At 40.0% G+C, this 23,393-nt stretch overlaps 1 protein-coding gene across 2 annotated transcripts in view; it reads right to left on the reverse strand.

The window, feature by feature from the left end:
* LOC117937411 (zinc transporter ZIP11-like) overlaps nt 1–23,393 on the reverse strand; it is a 105,270-nt gene that overhangs the window by 22,895 nt on the left and 58,982 nt on the right. Inside the window, exon 5 of one of the 2 annotated variants that reach the window (XM_034861380.1) lies at nt 18,717–18,837. In XM_034861380.1, the coding sequence (XP_034717271.1) occupies nt 18,717–18,837 (121 nt within the window). Of the gene's footprint in view, nt 1–18,695; nt 18,838–23,393 lie in introns of both variants that reach the window. The other variant, XM_034861379.1, reaches the window with a different exon arrangement.

The raw sequence follows: 23,393 nt of genomic DNA on the forward strand, positions 1-23,393 counted from the left end.
GAAACTGTTTTTAGTTATCACTGCAGAGACAAGGGCAGGGAGAGAATGAGAGAGAATGTCCTATCCAAAAAGACAGGACATCCTGTGCTCCTACTAATGATGGATGATGGATATAGACATTTACATTTCTAAATATATGTAACAAAAAAAAAAAATCTGAAGCAGGGGAGCAGATAAACTTAATGCATTTATACTGAGTGGAGAGTGCAAAGTTTGAAACATTTCTTTGGAGGAACAACGTGGACGTGGTTTGTGTGTGCAGCCAGGCTGGTAATCACATACAGGAAAACTACAGTCCAGCCGGATATTTTACAAAAATAAAACACACACTTAGTTTCATGGTGATTTTGTCCGTCTTGACTTTTCACAGCGAGACACGGAGAGAGAGACCAACAGATGGACAAGGAGAGTGACGCACGCACACACAGACAGACACATTTATGTAGAGCTGGGCAATATATGTCGATATTATCAATATTTAGATATGAGACGAGATATCCTCTTAGATTTTGGATATCATGTTAACGTAATATGGCGGTTCTATTATTTGCCTTTACCAGCTTAGTCAATATATCAACATTATTGATGATTATTTATCAAAAATCTCATTGGGTAAATATTTTGTGAAAGCACCGATAGTCAACATTACAATGTTGATAGCGTCTACGCAACAGTTAAGCGCCCGTGTTCCATAAGGAGGCAGGTTGTGGGTGCTGGGTGGGTCAAACAAACAAGACTTTCTCTCACTCACTGACTTTGTGGTAACATTAACAATATATTTTCCCATAATGTAACTATAATGCCATTTCAAACTGTTAACTTAGAGCTATAAGAGAATCAAAGGATTAAAAAACCTCATTCATGATCTGCCACATTTTGTATTCATCAAGTTGTAGCCTCCTTCAACAGAGATCACCACCTTATAAAACACAAAAGCCGAGCAAGGGCAATCTGTAAGGTAGCTTTTTTTGTTTTGTATAATTCCCTCTGAAGCAACAAGGAGGACAGAGAACAAGATTGTTAACAGATAAAGACATTTGTACTTCATATTCCACCTGTTTTGCATGTGTTAGTTTGTCCTCCTGCTTTTGCTGTAGAAGCAGCAGAGGTGGAGGAAAGAAAATGTAATATGAAAATATAACCACAGCCATTTTACAGTTTCCATCTTGTTTTGAATTGGACACAGCAACCACAGGTTGTCGTCCAAGTGGGCAAACAAGTTGAAACACTTCAAAAAGAACTCAAAATGATGCTGACAAGTACAAAGCCTTGACATATTATCACTTCAGAAGTTATCATGGCGACGGGAAAAACAACCACACCTCTTAACACACCCAGCCGATCCAAAACAACGTTATTATCACCGAATTCAAACTGAACTGGAACAGAGAGGGTGACTGGCAGCGTGTGAGAGACAGACAGAGAGAGAGAGAGAGAGAGAGAGAGAGAGAGAGAGAGAGAGAGAGAGAGAGAGAGAGAGAGAGAAGTACCAGTAAAAAGCAACACTTTCATGGGTCCATTGGCCATTGTTGCCAAGCAACAGTCTGACCCTGATGGGCATATGATGGCACTGTGCGAAGAGAGACACCCTACACACACACACACACACACACACACACACACACACACACACACACACACACACAAAACTGCGCCATACATACCTCCAATGAGAAAACTTTTTTTGTTTTTTTACTAATCATAAGCAGGGAGAGAAACAACAAAAGATACAATGTGTTGCAACAATTTGCACAGAGAGCTTCGATCCAAAATGACACATGCCATTTGTCTCCTCTGATACCTCTCTGCCATCAATATCAATCTAGGTATCATGTTTTATCCTTCCAATCGCTTCAACAATAACAAGAGACACCACATTCTTTTGTGAAACTGGAATGAGAGCACTACTTTCAGTCGAACAATGTGCATTACAAGCATGAAAATGAACAGACCGCTCAAACATAGAAAAACTATCTTATTTCAACCAAAACTGAGCCACATTATGAAAAATGGAGCATACTCATATTGTTCCTGTCTATAGCTGATGCCTGCTTTTTATTTTATCTTTATTAGAAGGATGGTAACGTCAGTCAGTTGTTTCACCATTTCACCACACTAAATGGATTGCCATCTAATCTTTGCACATTAATTCATGGTCATGAACTGGAATAATTGGTCATCCCTGACCTTTCACACAATCTTTAATCTGTATTTCTGACCAAATACCTACAAAACTACTGACAATCCTATCAGCCTGGCTGTACTTTGTGTTTAGTGTTAATGTGGTTCACTGGGCTTTCTCTTCCTCTCCTCCACTCTCTTTTTGTGTAGCTCTGTCTGTTTTTCCTCCTTATAACCTCTGTTGTGTCTGAACAAATCTGCAGAGCTGCAGGAAGCAGCCTTCCTTTGGCTCTCACAGTGAGAATAATTACCACATTTTTGGCAACAGAGTTTTCTTCTGTAACTTCTGATAGGTATAATAGTGTGGTACAGTATTTATCAGTAATTAAAAGACAAGGAATGCATCCGTCGCCAAACCACCTTCAGCTCTCTGTCTGCTGACTCCCTTTGCTACGGGAAACAAGAAAAACTTCCGAGCTAAAAAGTTCGGAAGACATTTTGGATCATGCAACAAGGCAGGCCTGCTTAGTTCTTTCGGGGAATGACTGTTTACAAAGAATATCTTTACGACATTTACTCTCTAAATGGGATGTTGCAGGCTGCAAATGTTTAAAAAAAAAAACAAGTTCCATCCCGAGACGTTTTGCAGAGCCAGGGTTGCTGTGTCCGGAACTAAGTTGATTGGGATTAGGGTACTTTTGGCCTATCCCATCATGTCCGTGGTGTAGCCAGACAGGTCTGGCAATGGGAGACTAGTCCAGTATAAACCCTACTATAATACTGATTGACAGATTAAACCTTTATCCGGTCGGCAAAACTACAAACACATCTTCCTTTTTTAAGAATTAACTCCAAGTCTTCCGGAGTCGCCGATTCAAAAGGCCGCTGTTCGCCAGCAGCAGCAGCCATCTTCTTTGTTTTCAAGTAGCATGGAATTCACGCGGACCGGTCGCAGCTCTGCCGTCCTTATGTTAAGTCCGCCCACCGACTCTATACACGATGTGATTGGCCTGATCAGAATCAGCTCCCAAGCCAACAGAGATTTGATAGACTGACCCTAGCTGCAAAATACATTAGCTTCTGCTAGGATGCGTCTAGATTTCTACAATTACCCAGGGGCAAACTGATGACCAATACACAGAAAAATGTGCCAAAGGTAGGGTTTTTGTGGAAAGCCCAGTATTCATGTTAAATGATTTTCTGACCTGTCACTAGGCCCTGCAGTAGGTATCAGGCCCTGCCAACAGAAATCTACTGGGCCACATGACAAATGACACAGTTCTCTAGGCCCGGCCTCTTACAAACAGTTGCTGGTTTTGTCAGAAAACCATTGCCACCATTGTCTGACATAGTGCACCTTGAAAGCATAAATAGGTGGTAGGTTTTAAAAAAAATGCCCTTAGCCATTGATAGAAAAACCTTCAAGAAAGACAGTGAATTAGCTTCTACATTTGTCCAATATAATGCACCAAAGTATGCAAGGTACATCGCAGCCATTCTTAATGCCTGAAGTAGGATCTGACCTTTACAAATACTCCAGCATGGTATTATACTGGTTTACGTATGTATATGGTATCTCACTTTGTAGTGTAGTGTGTAATCCTTTCCTCTGTTTATTCCTGCTACAGTAATTGCCAATCAACTCAAGTGTTCAGGAACTAGCAATAAACTGAATGTCATATAAATGAAGGTTCCAGTGAGCAATGTGATGTTTATCACATTTTAGCTGACAGAAATACACCTTTAAAAACACATTAATGGATGATAACTACACATCTGCACGGTGTACATGTTATGGATAACTATTGCTCTGCTTACCTTTTTACAATTTCATTGAATTATTTCCTAGTTACAAGCTATTTATTGAAGGCCTGGCTCATGGGAAATGGGTTTGTGATATCATCTTTCTACGATATCTTTTTCCTTGGTTGCTTTCCATCTATGATGGCTGTCCAAGCAATCATCATTACTGAAAACGCCTCAGGTTTTTCTCAGGGAGATTAATTAGAAACTGTCACAGAGTTGGAAGGCCATTTGATTTGTGCAGCTATGTGAGGCAAACAAGAGAGGAAAGTAAACAAAAAAATGAAAGATGAAAAAGAGTAATATGATTAGATCACTTAGCCTCTCAGTGAGCAGAAGAGGAAAAGAGGTTTTCGTGTTGGACAACCTGCTGAGGTGGAGAAGTGAAAAGGCTGGGAGAAGTTCCACCTAGATTTCTTCCAATTAATTAAGAGCTGCGGATCCCATTCCCTCCAAACTTCTCAAGATTGACACACTCCAAAAGGAATAGGAGTACAAGTACAGGGAAAGTTCCCTCTCTCTATCTTTAAATCTGTGTGTGAGAGCCTGAGAGAGAAAAGAAAATAAAGAAAAGGAAGACAGCTATAAATAATTTAGAAGGAGAGATTCACGTTGGTGAAAACCTAAGCCCAGGGAGTCACAAGAGAGTTTCAAATCTTTACCCTGTTGGTCTCACTCGACATAAAACATCCGTTCCTCTATCACTTTCATCAAACCTCCCTCCGCCATGTCCTTTGAGGTTTGAGAGAAGGGGACGCAGCGATAATGTTCTTTATAAGAAGACAATGAGCTGACGTAAAAAACACTGGCAGAAAACAGCAGCATACAAATTAGAGGAGCACACTTCTGGCCAGAAAGGTTGTTTGTTTGAATATCAGATCAGCTGAAAATCTAGAGCTCTTCGATAACTACACTCAAGAGTAGAATTGTACCTTTTGGCGCTGGATCTGTACTCTTTGCAGACATCATACGGTACATTTTTTAATCTTTAAAAGCATTATCATGTACCTTAAAGGTGCCCTACCAAACGTATGTCATTACCTTGTGGTAATGTCTGAAATTCTACCATGGAACATTTTTTGTGGAAAAAATGCCTTGGTTACCTTATGTCAAGCAATTCTAGCGTGGTGTAGAAAGCCTGCGGGAAGACTCAGCTCCATTTGTGCCAGTTCTTATTAATATTAAACAATCTTAGCTGTTTGACTCTGATTGGCTGACAGCTAGCCAATAAGAGCCTGGCTATCAGTATCCTTTATCCAGCGGTGGGCGAGCTAATGAATAGTAATGAGCTCAGGAAACATGACATCAGACTGACCAGCTGTTGTAATTGGTCACCACATAACAAACACACACACACACACACACACACACACATTGATCTCACATATTTCAAAAAATGCAAGTAAAAAAAAAGTTTTGTGTGGCAGGGCACCTTTAATTAGAGAGACAATATGTAACTTTTTAGTGTTTCTGAAGCCCTGTCATTTTTTATAAAATGGTCATTAAGGACCCGTAACAGCAAACAAGAACAGAAAAGAACGCTATTTTCACGTTGTTTTTATTAGCGCCGTTGCTCGGGTCCGATTTTTCCCACAAAGTCACCAAATGATTTGCAACAGGCAGACGGCGCTACAGAGCACACATTCTGATGGGTCACAGATTTTGGCTGAACACCGGAGAAGCCTGGGTTTGCATGTCCAAGGCTAGGCCTAATTGTAATTTAATGGTTATTTTAGAAGTTATCTGTTGTAGTTTTGGCTGATACTGGGGCAGGGCTGTCAGAGAAAGGAACGCAATTAAACCAAGAACAACAAATTAAAGCTAAAAGGGAAAGTGAAAAACAACGGACGAAAGCGCAACTCAACTTCGGTCAGGCTTTCAACAGATGGAGACAATTATGGGATTGCAAATGTCCCAAGATTAGCCCAAAAGTATGTAATATGTCTATTTCATTCATAAAATACCTTTACAATGTGCAATATGGTTGTACGTCAGTAGCAGACATTAAATCACGTCCCCCTTCCAATTAGTGTTTTAGTCCGTGTTTGTGTTGGCCTACTTTTTTCTTTACCCTTCTCCCCCTGTACTTGTGTAAAGCGTCCTTGGGTTTCATTAAATACTCTATGTTAATTTAAGTTAGTATAACGTTGGATGCTACAACAAACTCTTAATGCTTTGGTTAGTGACAGTGATACCCGGTTTAGCTCATGAAACATCCAACTGTACATAACACTTAAAATACTGTAAAATAATAATTTACTATCTGAGGAAATATTTATTGTGACTATATGACCTCTCAATATCAGCAAAACCGATGAGCTTATGTTGGACTACCAGAGGAACAGGATACAGACACAACATAACAGCCTTGACAGTAGACACTGCTTCAAATATGGATGTTGCTACAAATTAAAAAACCTGGCTGCATCACACACATCTTCAACCCCGTAGCACAGAATATCTATAAAATCAAGGTGGGCATCCCAGATTAGGGCCCCCCAATTCAGTATCTGACCAAATGTGGTCACAGTCTCCTCTTTTGTTCCCGATTTATGGCGTGTAGTTATGTCAAGAAAAGCCGTTTTTTGCAGAAAATTATGATGTCACAGTGAAGTTGACCTTCGAACTTTTGGATCAACATTTGCATCACTTTTTAATTTTAGCCTATTGGACATTCATGTTACATTTGGCCATCTTTAGTGTAGGTATTTTTGTGAGGACCACCAAAAAATAGTATGTTCATCCTTGAGTCCAAGTAGATGTTTGTGCCAAATCTACAGAAATCCCATCAATGCGTTCCTGAGGTATCAGGTTTGCGATAGTGGGACAACCCCTGAAAACATAATGCCTCAGAAACTGTGATGCAAACTGTGATTTTACTCCGCGATGTTACTTTGCGTTGTAGTTAAAATCACAAAGTAATAAGGCTGAAGTTCCAGGACTACCTATTGCTGGTCATGGCATTACAATTACTGGACTCATAAGAGAGAGACACAGCCAGACAGCACTGAGTTTGCTGGAACTGATGAGGACTCTGACGCTGTGGAAATAACACAAATAAATCTAGCGTCTAGTGGGAGTCGGTGCTAATGATAGCAAGCTAGGATAACTAGCATCCACGTTCCAAGTGTAGCGTCTACTTTCATAGCGGAATACAAAAGGTAACAGCATAACATGTCCATGTTGAATGTTGCAAAAAGGACAGACAGCTTGATGGCAATCACTGTGTGGCCTTGTTAAAAAAAAAAATAAAAAAAAAAGGGGAAAAAATGCTCAAGTCAGTAAAGCACCACCAAATTGGACAGCATGCTTCCAAGCAACATCAACCACAAGATGTCAGTCATCCACTGCAAGAGCAAATGCTCACCTAGAGGCTTGACGCTGTTTTAGCAAATATGTCCAAGCAAAGTTTTATCCTCTTTTATGGGTTGAAGATTATACACAACAGCTGCAGTATAACTTAAAATGTTGGTCCTTATTGGAAATGGCCAAATATGTATGCCATTCAAGTTGTGATTGAACATTCTATTTTGAATCTGAACTAGCCAGCATTGTAAGACACATTACTGTAATTGTAATTCCTGTAACATCCTGAAAAAAACGCCACGGGACCTTTGTTTCAAGGGAAATTGCAACAGATGTGTACCTGTCAGGAACCTACTTTACTACTAGACTGAAAAAGTTAAGCCTTCGGTCTCACGAGGGCCTATTCTGTGTCTTTGGTGTCATAAAGTACTCCTGCTGGGCCTCCAGTGTGCGTGTGTGAAGAACAGAAAATGAGCTGCTTATTTGTAAAGTGTCCGATTGTAGAAGGCATCTGCTCTAAGTGCTAACGAAGTTCCCACTGTGGTTCTGATGTGAAATCCCATGAAGCTTTACATCCAGTAAGTGGTAGCTAATACACAGTAAAACACTGTGTCTTCTTCCTTGTTTACATGGTTTTATAGCACAGAAAATCCCTCAAGGAGTAAACAGTCTGAGAAAACAAGCCAAAACGTGGCTGGAGCCAGCTATGAGATGAATGAGGTCCTGGACCTCAGGAATTATATCCTCTAAAAGGGATCTGAATGGAGTGAAATCGCTTTCAAAGATGTGAACAGGTCAGAGCAGCCACACAGCCCGTGTGAGCAGTGCCCTGCAGCGGGGCGTCCTCTAGAGATTTGTCTTTAAGCCTATATTTTTCCCGTGTTGTGCGCGGTTCTCAGCAAAAATGACAGACTGTTAATATTGGCATCATACCAGCAACACCTACAGTAATATGAGCATCATATCATTCAAGCATATATATCGTTTTCATGTTTCATGTAAAAAGTAACTATAAGTACCAAGTGAATGTGTTAAAAGGTACAAATGTAGCAAAGTAGAAGTTTAAAAAAGTACCACAAACTTCTACTTAGTAACTTTCCAGCACTGATTTTGACAAATTGTTCAGCTTTGATAAATTTAGTTCATCCAGAAATGGAATAAGCAGCTTCATGAGAAATATATTTCTCATGAAGCTAATATTAGGGAAATATTTGACAAGATAATGCATATTTACACACACACTATGAGCAGCTGTGATGAGAAACAATGATGGACAAGCTGTCCTCTGTGTCCATACCACAGCCAATGGAATGCGCTTTACTCAAAACAACCTCCTGTTATAAATGTTTCAGAAAAACTCCCTGTCATAAAGCACGACATACAATTTTATGAAAAATTATATTTAGTCTAAGTTTTGGTTAATTTTGCTGAACCTGAATGTTACTCTCAACAGTTTTGGCATTTGCATCAAAATTAATTTATTTTGAAGCAGATGCAGGAGGTTATGGTTTAGTATTATCGGTAGCTTTACGCATCAAAACAGCATATGAGAGGAGAAAAAGGATTGTATTAGAAGGTACCTTGTGGAGTTTTTGACCACGTTTTCAGCACCGTGAGGAAAAGGGTTTGTTGTAACGGGACCCCACACCACTGAGAGGCTCACGTCACGGCTGGGACTGGCCGCCCATTATCTTCAGGGCTACCCGGCGAGTATAACAGCCGAAGATACACCTACACCAATGGGATGGCTTATCTCACCTGTTTCACAGATGCTTTCACTAAAACTTGCCTAAGATAGAGTGAGTTCTCATTTGCCTAAAACTAGAATCAAATGCTGAGAGCTTTAGTCGACTAAAACTTGACTAACAAAAAAAGATATTTTTAATGAATGAATGAATATGACTAAAACTAACAAGGACATTTCAGCACAACATCATGGCCAGCCATACCTGGGTGCCTGGGGCCATATGGTCTGTTTTCCCAACAGAACATGACATTTTCTGCTCCTGCCTTTAGGCACCTGGTGCTGGAGTTTGTGCTGGTTGGGTTTGAACTGCAGTAAGTTAATACTAAGGGCAGGATGCAGGCTAACTGTGCATGTGTCTTGTCCCTGTGGCTGTTGTCCGCTTTCGTCCAGAGTGAAGTCCCGCAGCGGCGGGGAGTGAGGCCGAAAAACATGAATAAATTAGCATTAGTTTTGTCCTCTATCTATACAGTATATAACGTTAACGCTAGCTACCTGACAAACTTAATTGTGGGTTAGACAAGGGCTGTTTAATATTACTTTACCTTGGTCACAACAATTATACTTAAAATAACTTCATGAACGTGTTGAATGATGTTGTAACCTTATAACGTTCCCCACCGAGCATTAGCATCAGCTACATGTCAACGTAGAACATAACGTTAAGTTGGATCAATCAATTTTGAAATATATCAATAATTAACATCCATGCGGTATAACTGTGTTGTAACTGGCATGTACTCAACGACAACATGATGCTGTGTGGCAGAAAGCAAGCTGTACTACGGTTGCGGATCATTTTTCATTCCGAACGTATCATCTGTGTTTTGACTGAAGTTAGAGGAACCAGAGGGGTCAAAGGTTACATTACGCCAGTGACAGGTGACGAAATGAAACGTCCCATGTCATTAAAATAAAATAAACTGATTTCTATGGGTTTGAACGTGGCTGAAAGCCTTTACAAAAAGATAAGTACACAACTTAACAAAATATAGAATATAGGTATAGTTGTGGTTTTTTAACTGCAGAAATGTTACATATTGTACCTTTAAGGTGTGGTCGAAATTAACCTGAATCAAACCTCTGACAAGCAAACACATAACCCTAACTTTGTGTCACCAACATTCCAGCTAATCAGTGTGAAGACTAATATAAAATCCCCCCCTGAAGACAACTAACCCAGCCACAACAAAACATTGTCCACTGGACTGTTTCAGCCCATCTACCCATGCGGCACTTTCCATTAAAGGAATTGTTAAACCCGACATGGAAATTCTCATTATCTACACTCCCTAAGGCCAGTCATAACAAAGCCAATGTGTGGATGCAAGCAAGTGCGGTTATTTGGCTGGGATACTGCTGCATGAGCTGTTTGCTGTAATGCTATAGTCAATTTTTCTTTTTAAACTTTAAAGTTATATTCAGGGGTATTAAAGTCCTTTCAGGGTACAGTTCGGATCTAAAGAGAGCATTTTATGCTTCTTCCTTTCAGAATAATTCCAGAAAACCTATTGCACGGATATGATGGGGTTGGTAAAATGCATGAAAACATTCCTCTGATCCCCTCTTTGTAAAAGATAGGTCATGTACACTGTAGTTAACTGCTAATTTTTCCCTTAAGCCAAAAAAAACCAATATCATTAAGTTAAGAGTTATATTATTTGTTCTCATAAATTAAGAGTATGGAAGTATGGATGTGGATATGGATGATTCTGCAAGGTATTTGCTGCTTAGTATGCAGTGAGAAATTTAGATTTAGTTCCATTTGTCCTTTCATACCCTTAGATAAACATAGACTTAAATAAACAGAACGCCATAAGGCACACTTTGATTCCTCCTAATGCTGACTGAATTATTTAGGACGCCATGCATTAAGTATTAGAAGGATCTGGAATAGTTGGTGCCTGCATGTGTTTAAGTGTGAATTCTTTAAGTGGGTACATGATTACCAGGGGCTTCTTGCTACTTCAAATACCTGGAGAACCACAGGAGGTAAAGCGTTGATCTATTAAACATGCTGCATGGCTTGAAGAGTAAGAGATTAGCCTGTCCAATAGAGTGGCTCACTTCACTAGGGCTGAAAATAACAGTAATTTTCATTGTCGATTATGTAGTTGTTTTGTCTATAAAATGTCAGAAAATTTTTCTTCAAAGATTGACTTTTCCCAAGATGTCTTGTCTTTGAGTTGTGGACAACGTTTTCAAAAAGAAAGAAAATATTCACATTCAAGAAGCTGTAATCAGAGATTTGACTTTTGTCCTTAAAAAAATACTCAAAACCAATTATCAAAATAGTCTGTAATTAATTTTCAATTGTAATCTTACAACAAACAGAATTTGCTTTGCAGCTCACTTCACCCATCTCTAACTGATGGCAATGACCAAACGGCGTAGTGCTCTGCACTTGAACCAAACCGGGACTTGAGTCCTTATTACCACTGCCCTTAATTAACAGTTGACACATTAACACTCCAGCTGATCCACCACTCATTAGATCTGTCAATGAAAGAAACAGCAAGGCAGATTTTACGTCTTGTATCAAATCGCCGAAGCTCTCCAACCACGCCAGAGCAGCTGTAATTACACAGGGCTATGGCTATTGTAAATGTACCTGTGATCAACGATATCTCAATCAATATCATCAAAAATGGGACACAATTAACGACAATTCATAGCACTGGTAGTCTTTTCAAAGTGCTTCAACATAAAGGACCAAATGAAATGACGTTTTTGGAGTGCTTTTGATTGTCACCCAACATAAATGATGCTTTATTATTTTAATTCAGTCCCTCACCTTATTTTTTTTAACTCCACCTGATCGTACCACCTGTAACTGACTCCAGAAAAACATGTGTATGCATGGCCTGAGTTATGCATGAACAAGTGTGCGTATCTATTTTTCTTACCCACTTTCTACACCTGGTCACGGGTGTAACATTCCAGTACGGTGGTTTTATTGTATTTAGTGTTGTGGACTTTATGGGGCAGTGTGTATTTAACGCTTGTGTTGTCCCTGGGTCAAAGTGACCCGTTTCAAAGTGTTTAATATCAGAAATATGGATTTCTTTCAACCAAATTGCCCAAAACTAAAATGGATGATTTCATACCACCTTCTTCAAGTAAAATAATGGTTACTTTCAATGAATTTTTGGGGTGTTTTATTTAATCTTATAGCATAGACTCTTAAGAATTATTTTTTTAATGGTTTCAAAACAGTATCTTGGACATATGTGAATCACTCAACATCCTCTGATCTTAACTATTAGTCAAAATAAGTCATAATTTCTGCCTTTTTAACTAAAAATATATATGTATAATTTGATATAAATGAGGTTTGCTGACCATGAATTCCAAAAGCAAGTGTAAAACCTATTATTAAACCAGCTTAGGTTTTTAAAAAGCAAAAAATAAATCAGAAAAGGCGACAAAAAAATATTCATTTTAAATTTTGACCTGGAAGGACGAGTTAAGCGTTAAGGGGAAGACAACACAAGGGTTAAAGTTTAATTCCAGTCGGAAAGGCCAATGCTCCATGTGGTGGAGATTCATTTTCAAAAATAAAATGTTTTAAAAGTAGTAATTAAACTCAAATTAGACTTAAATATCCTACCAATAGAATGTTAGGATCCTACCAAAACATTGTAGGTTAATGTAGCATGTGTGTGAATGGGGGAAAATAAATAATATTGATGGATTCTTAAATTATATTATAATAAGATGAAAGAAGATGATTAAAACCTGTTTGATCTCCACTAGAGCTAAGACTCCAAAACTTCCACTGGTGTTTCCAACTTCCCTCTATTAATTATACCACACCCAATCGTTATGGTGGGGCTGATTTGCCCATTAGTAAGTTCATTGATATAGAATTATAACAAAAAAAATATGAGAAGTGTTGAAATAATAAATATTGTTCTCTAATATGAACAAAAACTGCTATGCTTGGCTCTTACATTCCAGTAGTGGCAAAACGTCTACAATCAAATCCAAACCTGTTCCAACATTTCTCTCTCAACATCTAAATCAAAATTGTCTCATGACACAAAATCAATGGGGAAAGTGTTTTTCATTTCTGCTGCGCTTCAGGAGGGAACAACATGTTATAGCTTTGTAAATTGATATTCAAATTATGTTTTCCAGCCCGTGTGTTTTAGTGATAGTGCCGAGGAGGGCTTCTTTGAGCTTTTTTGCTTTGAACATCCATCCATCTACCCATTGGTACTGCGAACAGATGTTGGTCTTAGCAGTCACAATCCAATTTAATTGTAGTTTTAAGCGGCCAACATCGTGTTTCGTAGATCAAAAGAATGTCAGGGGGAAAAAAAGGCAAAACTTACCATCCACATTCATATACCACACATCTGAAGGACTAAAAGGATGGGGCTTTTGGTTTTTTTATCTTCTGTGATGGCTGAAAAGACAGCGACGGCTGCTTCACAGAGAAGCTTTTAAAAACCAAGAAGGCACTTGAAAGGACAGGAAATAAACCCCCAAAATCAATTAAGTATCTTCAGATTGAGAAGAGAGACCAACCACCGAAACTCCTAAATGATTTGTAGACAGAAACACAATTTACCCCCCAAAAAATAGAAAATCTTTAAAGACATTGAAAGATAAAGAGGAAACAGTGTGAGTCAGTGTAAGAGTGTAATACTAACGTCACAGGGGTGACTGTGTGAGGATCCGTCCCTGTGCATGACGCAAAAGAGGTATTCGATGAAAGCCTCACAATAATGGATGACATCTGGCGAAGTTGGTCTGAACTTTGCAGACTACCCACTGAGCATCGAAGACTGACCTAACTGTAGTCTCACATTGCCAGACCTTCCACGCGTTGCAGAGGATGGTCTGGCAAGGCCACACAGCATTCTGGGATGGAAGAAAAACATGCTCTGGTTTATTGGCATTTCTTTAAACCAATCACAATTGTCTTGGTCACCAGGCGTCGGACCAAGCAACGGTGCCGATGCAAAATAGTCTCGGAAAGGATCTTGTTTGGTGGGAATACATTGGTGATAAAACTCATAAAGCAGAAGGTAACGGACCTCCAGCCAAAATGAGGGACATCCGGCGAAATTTCTGGTGGCACTTGAATAATCCCGGAAATGAAACGTCGTCAATATAGTCTAACCTAACTGTCATGTGTGGAGTCTACAAAGTCAATACACAAATCGTATCAATTGCACTGTACAAGTTACTTGAAATGCCATATTAAGACAAAAACTGTTGAGCTCAACCTAATGCAATGTTCCACTCTACATGGTGAAGGAGTAAGTAGTGATAATGACAGAATGAGCCCCTTGGCTGTAATCAGCTTCTCCTCCGTGGCCGTTGTCATTCTACACAGAAAACAGGGACTCGGACAATGATGCCGATGAGCCATGACTGAAATACATGACTGTTTTTGATCTGTTATTTGCACATCATTGACACAGTGCTATCTAGTATCTCCCCACTGTGTGAGCTGATCCTGGAGGTCACTAATCAGAGTGTAAAGGCTAACATTAGCTGCTCCTGAACGGATCTGAGGAAGGCAACTCTGAAACAACTCCAGCCAAATCTTTTTCCATGATAGCCCAACACATTTGTAATCCTAAAAGCTATTTATAAAAACAAATTACAGACAATGTAGCATTAATCTTGTCCAGGTACGTAAGCTAAAGAGTAAACGGGTGCATTCGCAGGAACCCTTCGCAGAGGAGCCCTTTAAAGAAAAGTAAGCCGGAAACATTAAAATGTCAGCTGGAGTAAGTGTTTTCAACCAATTTATGAAGCTATATTTAGCTTTAGCTGGCTAGAGATCAATCTGTTTGCAAAAGAAGTCATTACAGTCGTGAAAGTTGACAGTCCGGAGGTAGAAATAAGAAGCTGCTCTTGTCTACCTCTGCCTAAAATCAAGAACCCGTTGTTTTAAAAATCACTAACAATGACAGACTATTTGGAGTAAAAAATCTGCCGCTGTTGTACTTGTCAACTGCATATGAAGGGTTCCTTTCCATCTCCGTTTTTATTTATTTTAGTAAATACTTTTTTCATTGTGCACTTAAGGGAATATCAACCCCAGTGGTGTTGGTTTATTCAACCATGCGATTCAACCATGTGCCATGCGAGAATGCAATTAACCCCCAGTTGTTCTATTAGAGATATTTGAGCACAGACCTTACATTATGGCATTTTACGCCTTCATTACATACATTGTATGATGTAACTGAACAAGAGAGTGAGCTACAGGGGCACTAACTATTATGACTCCCTACTTTCAAAGATCTCTGCGTACAGCCGACTGGTCATGTTGCACTGCACGGTCAAACATACAGTGACCTACAAGGCGATGTCATCCTCAAGGGGCACACGGGAATCAAACTAATCATATGTATACTCTACATGTATAAATATATGTGCCCTTTTTTGGTTAACTGTGTTGGCCGACTCTCTTCCGATGCTCTGAGTCAAGCCACAGGGATGCAATAAATTCGTAAGTGATCCTTTGAAGCCCGTCTGAAATATACATTCAATGTGTGGACTTCAGAGCTGCAGGAAATGTTACACTGTAAACATTAATGGCATGCCAAAAAACACAAGGGATTCACGTTGTTTGAGCATGTTCATGTTGCATTCTCAAAAGGTAAATACTTTTTCAAGGGTTTAAAAATAGTATTTTAGGCATATTTTATCAGAACAAAGTCCTTCTTTTAGCTCATGAATATGGCTCCTCGTTTCAGTTGAACACCTCCTGCTAACTGTGAAATGTCCCTAAAAATTACATCAATGCAAATCCAAACTTTTTCAGATCTAACATTCAGCAGCTCTAGCTGACACTAGACCTTACAGTACCAGTCAAAAGTTTCGACCAACTTTATTATCTAAGTCAGTGGGGAAGGTGTCCAAACCTATGACTGGTACGGTACATCAGCGGTCAACCAAAGCCCCCTGAAATTTAAAACTAAAAACGTCATTATCATCATGACACAATCTCAGGATAAATGCGAGGCCACTGTGAATAATACAAATGAAGAAGAGTGAGTCATAGATATCTGACTCAGATGTTCATACACAGTAACAAAGGCATTCAAATTTAACTCAGTCTTGAAGCTATTTTTGAATAATTAGCAGTGAGATATCTTTAGTGTCACTTTTTTCTGCATGTCAGGAAGGTTCAAGAGCCTTGCTAATATGCATGCTGGCTCACTAACATTGTTTCATGAACACTTTATTGGAGAACTTGCGCTTCCCCTGCTGTGACACGTCAACATAGCTAATATATTACTTTACATAATTAGAGACAACAACTGACAACATACTTTTTTGCATGTGGGTTCCTACTGCTACAGTTTTTCCTATCCAAGTCCACCATATAAACAGAAACTCAGGAGGGGCACTGATAGTACACACCTGACAGAGCTTGGGGGTATTGCTCTCAAGCAAGTCAGATTAGCTGTAAAGTTTGTGCTACGCCAAGAATACCCCAAAAGGTGAATTATTTAGTTTTATTGTTTTGGGCTTAGTAACAACTTAGAAAGAGTGGGGTTGCAAAAAGACCCACAAGAGGATGGCTGCAGTGTCTTCATCCTTGTAAAAATAGTGACGAGTGGACATACTGGGTCAGCTGGTCTCTTGTGCACCGATACAGTCCAGTCTGGTTTTTATTGGTAAGTTAGAGTGTGGTGGAATTTCCAGCTTACGAAATAAAGCTATGCAAGTTGGGACAGTGGTACCCCAGGTCTCATTCAGGTCAGCCACCAACATAGCCTCATAACCCAGAGGAGTTCTGTGTCTTCATGGAAGACAGTGCTGCTAAACGTGCCAAAGGCCGCAGTGAAACTGCACACGGAGCACATTTAGTATGTGCTGAGATATTTAGGCCCCTGCTAGGGGTGGTGGAAAAAAAATCGATGCAGCATAGTATCACAATATTTTCAGTAACAATACCATATAGATACACAGGCACCAAGTATTGATCTTTTATTACATATGTGTTGGTCAATTTGTCTCCTTGACAATCCCATTTTGCAGCAATAAAATTGAAGTGATATGAATGTGGATGAAATGTATTTTTTTAGATAAAACAGATGTTGACAAAATGTCCCTTTGAGGACATTATTAAAAAATTAGAAGTTGGGAAACAGGTTATACATTTCAATATATCGCAGACTATTGTAACATGTTTAAAACCGCAATAATATCGTATTATGGCAAAAGTGATGATATCATATCGGGATCATAATTACTACGGCAGTGTTTCTCCACATATAGACTAATTTGTGGCGGTGCGCCACATATTGCGTTTCGTTATTCTTTTTTTTTTCTATTAAAAACACGCAGTGTATTCGTTCAGATGCATTTCCTTTCCCTGCTCTCCCTCCGTCTCTTTGTCACACACACACACAAACACACACACACACACACACACACACACACACACGCTAAAAGTTAAAAAATTGCAAGTTCTTGACAACACCATCCGGCCGCAGCATCCTCTTACAAACACAGGTAACACAAGGTTGAAAGCTCATTCACATTCTACAGCTACTCCCATTTCTATCAATGTCCAACATGTCCATATCTACTATGGACATATGGGGAAAACCCAGCTCAAACTAAATCAAGATGTTGACAACTGATGACATCACCAAAACATTCTTTCTGTGAGTTGGTGTGAACATAAACCAAAGGACTGGATGTGTCACTTCTTTCATTGGTCCGCTCCAAATGAATCGAACTATGGTGTGTATGACACAGAGCAGTTGTGCTTGGTTTTAATTGGACAAGGTGTAAAGAGACACAGAACACAACAGATTAATTAAAATGTAACCAGCCGTTGAGGCGAGGAAATAACATTAATTTATCTGACACAAAAAAACAGTTTCCTAACCCACAAACACACATGCATGTGTGCACGCGCACACACACACACACACACACACACACACACACACACACACACTTGCAAGCACACAGCCATTTCCTTTGTTATAATCAATTTTTCCCATTTATGTGATTTGTTTTTCTGCATTTATTTGTTCTAGAATGTTCCACCACGCTGCACTCTTTTGTCACGTAGATGCTTGTGCAGTTTGCTCGTAATTGCTCATCACGTTCTAATCTTCCTTTGATTTGTTGGAAAATGAGATGTGTTTTGAAGCGCCTCGGCTTTACTGTGTCACAAGCACATTATTTCTCACAGAATAATAAAAAAAACATAATTTATGTCGACAAAAGCCTACCAGCTTTAAAACAGTCTAGGCGAGAGTGACAATATTAAGTGTACTACAGTATGTTCGTGACTTTGTGTGCGTAATGTGTGAGATGAAAGCATGTGGAAGAGTAAGTGTCCCACACAAAGGAAAACCAATGAGGATCATTTCTTAGGAGCTATCCATTAAAAGAGCATCCAAAGTTAGGAAAAACACCCAATAAGTGTTACAGATGGACAGATGAGTTAGAAAAGGGCCAACAGAAGAATCCGGACAGTTAAAAGAAGCCATCAGAGAAGCTCCTCGTGAGATTTGACAGTGGTAGCCAATCTAGTCCCTCTTCATTCATTTTAATTCTGCCTCAGTGTGATCTGGGGCCAAAAACATGCCTGAACTTGAAAAAAAGTGGGACAACATTGGCTCCAGCTGTATGATTTTTTTTTTGTCATGTCATGTAATATACCTTTTTATTCTGAAATTACACAAAAATGGTAAGAGTTGATGTGGGCATATGAAGGGAGGCTTGCCTGAGAGAGGTCCAGCTCTACCTATCCTGATGGTCATCTCATCAGAGTCCAGGAGTTGGAAAAGAGGCCCGTCTGCTTTTTCTTTGGCCAGCTTGGATTCGGGGGGCAGAGCCAAGGCAATGTGGGGGTCAGTACCTACACCCTGTAGATGAAAAAGAGAGACAGAAGGGGTTTAAAATTAATTTCATGTAGAGAAGATAACAGGCAAAGCTTTATTTTTACGGGTGCCTTAGTTACTTATTACTTTGCCAGACCTTAGTCCACAGCGCTGCAGAGGAGGGTCTGGCTAGTCCACACAACATACCGGGATAAGAGAAAAACGTGCATTTCTTTAAACCAATCACAATTGTTATGGGCGGCGCTAAGTGTTATACAGTGCAATGGTGTTTCTGAAAAATAGCCTCGGTTTTAGTCGTGCAACAGAAAACTCAGATTGAACAGATAGTATAACTAGGGGTCTTTATTTACCCTGCAAAAATCTGAGGACCAGGTAACCATAGTCCTCATAAATCCAACAGAGGTTAGAATGCCAACACAAAGAAAGCCTAAGGTAACAGACATCTGGCCTTAATGAGTAACGGCAACGGAGCAATCCTGGAAGGTGAAAGTTGAGCATATAGACTATTTAGTCACCTTATATTGTTATAGAAATGTTTATCACCTTAAAAGGCAAGCTTCTATGTAACTGCTTATTCTTAGAAATATGCTCAAAATAGCATTGAGATACTTTATTGAAGTAAAAATAGCCTCAATGTAAATAAACTAAACATTACAAGACAACCAGCTTAAAAATAGATTTCGACACCACTGCTTGGCGTGTTTTCGGCGTAATGCAAAATTTTAGAAGTCGGTACATTAAGAAACTGGTTGGAGAGCTGCCGTGTCCGGACTCCTGCCTGCTTGTCCAAACAGGGGGCGTGCCAACCACCATCTACCGTAAGTTATGATCTATGGATAAGGACCTCATACAACACCACTTCAAAATATCACAACTATCCTTTTAAGCCCTTGAGGTTCCATAGGGGGAAACAGCCTTTCCCATGTCCAGCTGCAAACTGGGGATTTGAGTGACACCTGGAATCGCAGTCTCTACGGAACCTTTGTGTGTAGTTTTGAACGCATTCCTGTACATCTCTAGCTTCACGCTAGGGCTCGGTGTCTTGCTGGAAAACAAATCTTTTCCAAATGTCACAAGTTTCTGGCAGACTTCATCAGGTTTGCCTCCAGGATTTTCCTGTGTTTTCATGTTACCCTTTTGCCCACACAAGCCTGGAACCCCCGGACGGCAAAGGGGATCTGCTGTCCATCCAACACACTTCACCGTGGGGGGACAGGTTTATGATGCAGTGTAACGTGGTGTACTGCACATCAGGCCAAAAGAAGCTTTGTTCAGCTGACTCCCCAATGGCTGCTTGAAACCGCAGCCCACATATAATGTTAGATTCTTTTTTTTCTTTTTCTTTTACTTCTCGGTTGTTGTGAACCGTCTCTCTAATTGGAGCCTCCTTCCAGACTTGTCACAGGTCTCTTGGGCTACGTTCAGACTGCAAGCCTTAATGTTTGATTCAGATTCATTGTCAGATTAAATTTTATTTGACTGACTTTTCCAGGGTTTCTGCAGGTTTCACCAAGTCAAATTTAAGGATTTTTAAGACCAATATTAACAAAAATTAAGACCTATATGTATAGATATTAGATATACAGTGGGGCTTGAAAGTTTGGGCACCCCTGGTAAAAAGTTGTATTAATGTGTATAAAGAAGCCAAGAAAAGATGGAAAAATCTCCAAAAGGCATCTAATGACAGATTAAACATTCATATTATATCTATCACAAAAAAGTTAGATTTTATTTCCATTATTTACACTTTCAAAATAACAGAAAACTAAAAATTGGCATCTGCACCCTGCAGAGTTAACACCTTTACCTGGCAGCCCACTCACTCTGACACCACTCCATTTGTGCATGAATAGGTCCTGAGCATGTGTGTGTATTTCAGGCCTGTGTGTAGTGATTAACAACTAAACCCAGTATAAATTGTAATTTCCCCACTGGTGATCAATAAAACAGTATCAATTCTTCTAATTTGTATTGCTGCAGCTTCTCTTTTTGCTGTGTGTTGAGCTCTCTGTTTTAGCTCCAGAATGAGGCATTGTACTTCTGGTTCATCTTTGTTGGGGGTCGCACATGCGCAGTGTTTTGGTCATGACTCGCCAGTCATGTGCAGAGTATGAGGGCCTGCCATGCTAACGGGTGTTACAAAGTGACGAGCGTTTGTCTCTACTACAATAGAGTAATTCTGAGCAGTTTGGAACAGTGTTTTCTGTTGGAGATGTTTAGTCACTTTGGGGGGGACTTTGGGCTTTTTCACTTTGTAAACCCATAACATGCACAAAAATCACATTAAAGGGGGGGTAGGTTTGCTCAAGCGTAACATATATGTGGTAGGTGAGGCGTGACATTTGGGAATGACGTGGTGTCATTGTTAGGCTGAAAACACTCAATGACTAACAGCCCCAATTATACAGTGTATCCATTTCCTATGAATTCATGTGCAGACAGTTTGCATTTGTTTTTAATAACACATGTATTTTACAAGCTGTTACTTAAGCAAAGAAGAGAATTTTTCATTTCAATTCATAAATAATGAATCTTGTCGTTTTCCTGACCATTTGTATGCATCTGTTATTGGGGGCAGACTGTACGACCTCCAATTACTGCGTGTCGATACGTGTGTGAGCATGTCTGAGTAAGTGTGTATTCAGCTGAATGTGTGTGTGTATGTGTGCCATGATGGAGTTCATGTACCATCTCGAGGGGACATTATTAACCCATGGCGACCTTTGGTGACGACCAACTGTCTCATCAGCAGGTCCAAGCTCGCCATTAAACCGCTTCCAGCAGCGGTCTGGCTCTGTTGATCACTGAAAGTCACCTCTCTCTCTCTCTCTCTCTCTCTCTCTCTCTCTCTCTCTCTCTCTCTCTCTCTCTCTCTCTCTCTCTCTCTCTCTCTCTCTCTCTCTCTCTCTCTCTCTCTCTCTCTCTCTCTCTCTCTCTCTCTGTGAAGTGTACTTCACATCAGAACCGTTTGATCACCTTACTTCAAAACGTGCAGGTGCAAATCGTCAGGGCTACCGCGCAAATATGTTCGACACCACTTACCATATCAAAAAGAGACACGTCTATTCGTGATCATTTTCAGGTGAAAAGCTGCTCATTAATCACTCCAAATCCTTCCCAGTCAAAAAGAGCAAAAAATAATGTGTGGGAAGAAGGGAAGTGGGAACACAACGCAATGCAAAAATGGGATTAGTAGGGAGAGATAAAAAGGATCAATGACCCATTTTACAAAATTATGCTTATTCTTCTTCTTCTTATAATTTTTTTCCAGGAGCTTCCAAGTAGTTTTAATGTCTGATTCAAAAAAAGAAGACACAAGCACTAAACTGCCCTGGAGTTTGTGTAACAGCTGACGGTTTCCTGGAACAACAAAGCATAGTCGCTCTTTCTCCTTTCTCTCTTTCTTCATGAAATGAAGCTGCCTCAGAAATGTTGAGATCCATAAATAATCGGATGGAAAACAATTATTGGGGAATACAAAGGTACTTGTGCTACGTAGGACATTGGGCAACATTTGCTAAAGAAAACAGAGGCAAATTCAACCAATAACGGGAGTCAAAAATGTCAATGGTGTTTTCACACACGAGGAAGGAAGAAACAACAACAACAAAGTCATCCCTTGTAATTTTCTTTGCTGTGACTATGATGTTTAAGTTGGATGAAGAGATTGAATGAAAATGCAAATAGGGGCTTCACGACAGGCAACAGTTACATCGCAGGATGTGCAATGTCAAGTCAGGCAAAAAAACTCAAAGCGGCCATGCTTCAACTTTTGCAGTGCAGTGTGCCTGGGATTTGACTCGGCTCAGGGCCGCTCGGTGTGGGAGGATCCCCTCATGTCCCTGGCTCTGCCACGTTAAAATTGGAAATGTCAAAGGTGACGATCCTCCCGCCGGCCAAGGATCGCATCCCCATGGCACAAGTAATGATATTTAAGGCAAAGTACGATTGAAATGCAATATAACCTTTGTCAGGTTAATCAATATTGATAAATAAACTGAAGTCTATAATTTCTTCAGAGTCAAAATGTTTTATTAGACCCAGTAGTAGTAGTTGTACTAGTAGTGGTAGTGGCATTTCAGCTGCATGCATTATTCAGAAGAGGTCATTGTTGCTGCCCAAAGTGTGGAGGCAATACTCGGCAGGCATGCAAAACTTAACAACACAAGCTGTGGAATCAGGTGAGACCAGGAAGACATGTAGGAGTAAGCATCGCGTATAACAGCGTTGGGCAGCTATTTTTCTCTCGGCGCCCATGTAATCCAATCTGTCCGGCCACACCGGGCGCGTAGCGTCCACATACGCTGGCGGGCTGCAGCGATAGTTTTCGTATCTCCTTTTTACATGGTACACAAGCGTATTCGTTGAGTCAGGCAAGTGATCACATGCAGGAAGACCATACAGCAGACGGATTTCACTTTGAGTTTTTTGTACATTAATAGGAGTTCCCCCAGCCTGCCTATGCTCCCCCAGTGGCAAGAAATGGTGATACAGTGGCAAAGTTTTGTTCTTCCTTAAAATACAGGGGCATAAGTATTCACCCCCTATGTTAGATTCACATAGAGGCAGGCAGATTTTTA

Source organism: Etheostoma cragini, chromosome 21 (assembly GCF_013103735.1).
Source record: "Etheostoma cragini isolate CJK2018 chromosome 21, CSU_Ecrag_1.0, whole genome shotgun sequence".
In the NCBI taxonomy this organism is placed as follows: domain Eukaryota; kingdom Metazoa; phylum Chordata; class Actinopteri; order Perciformes; family Percidae; genus Etheostoma; species Etheostoma cragini.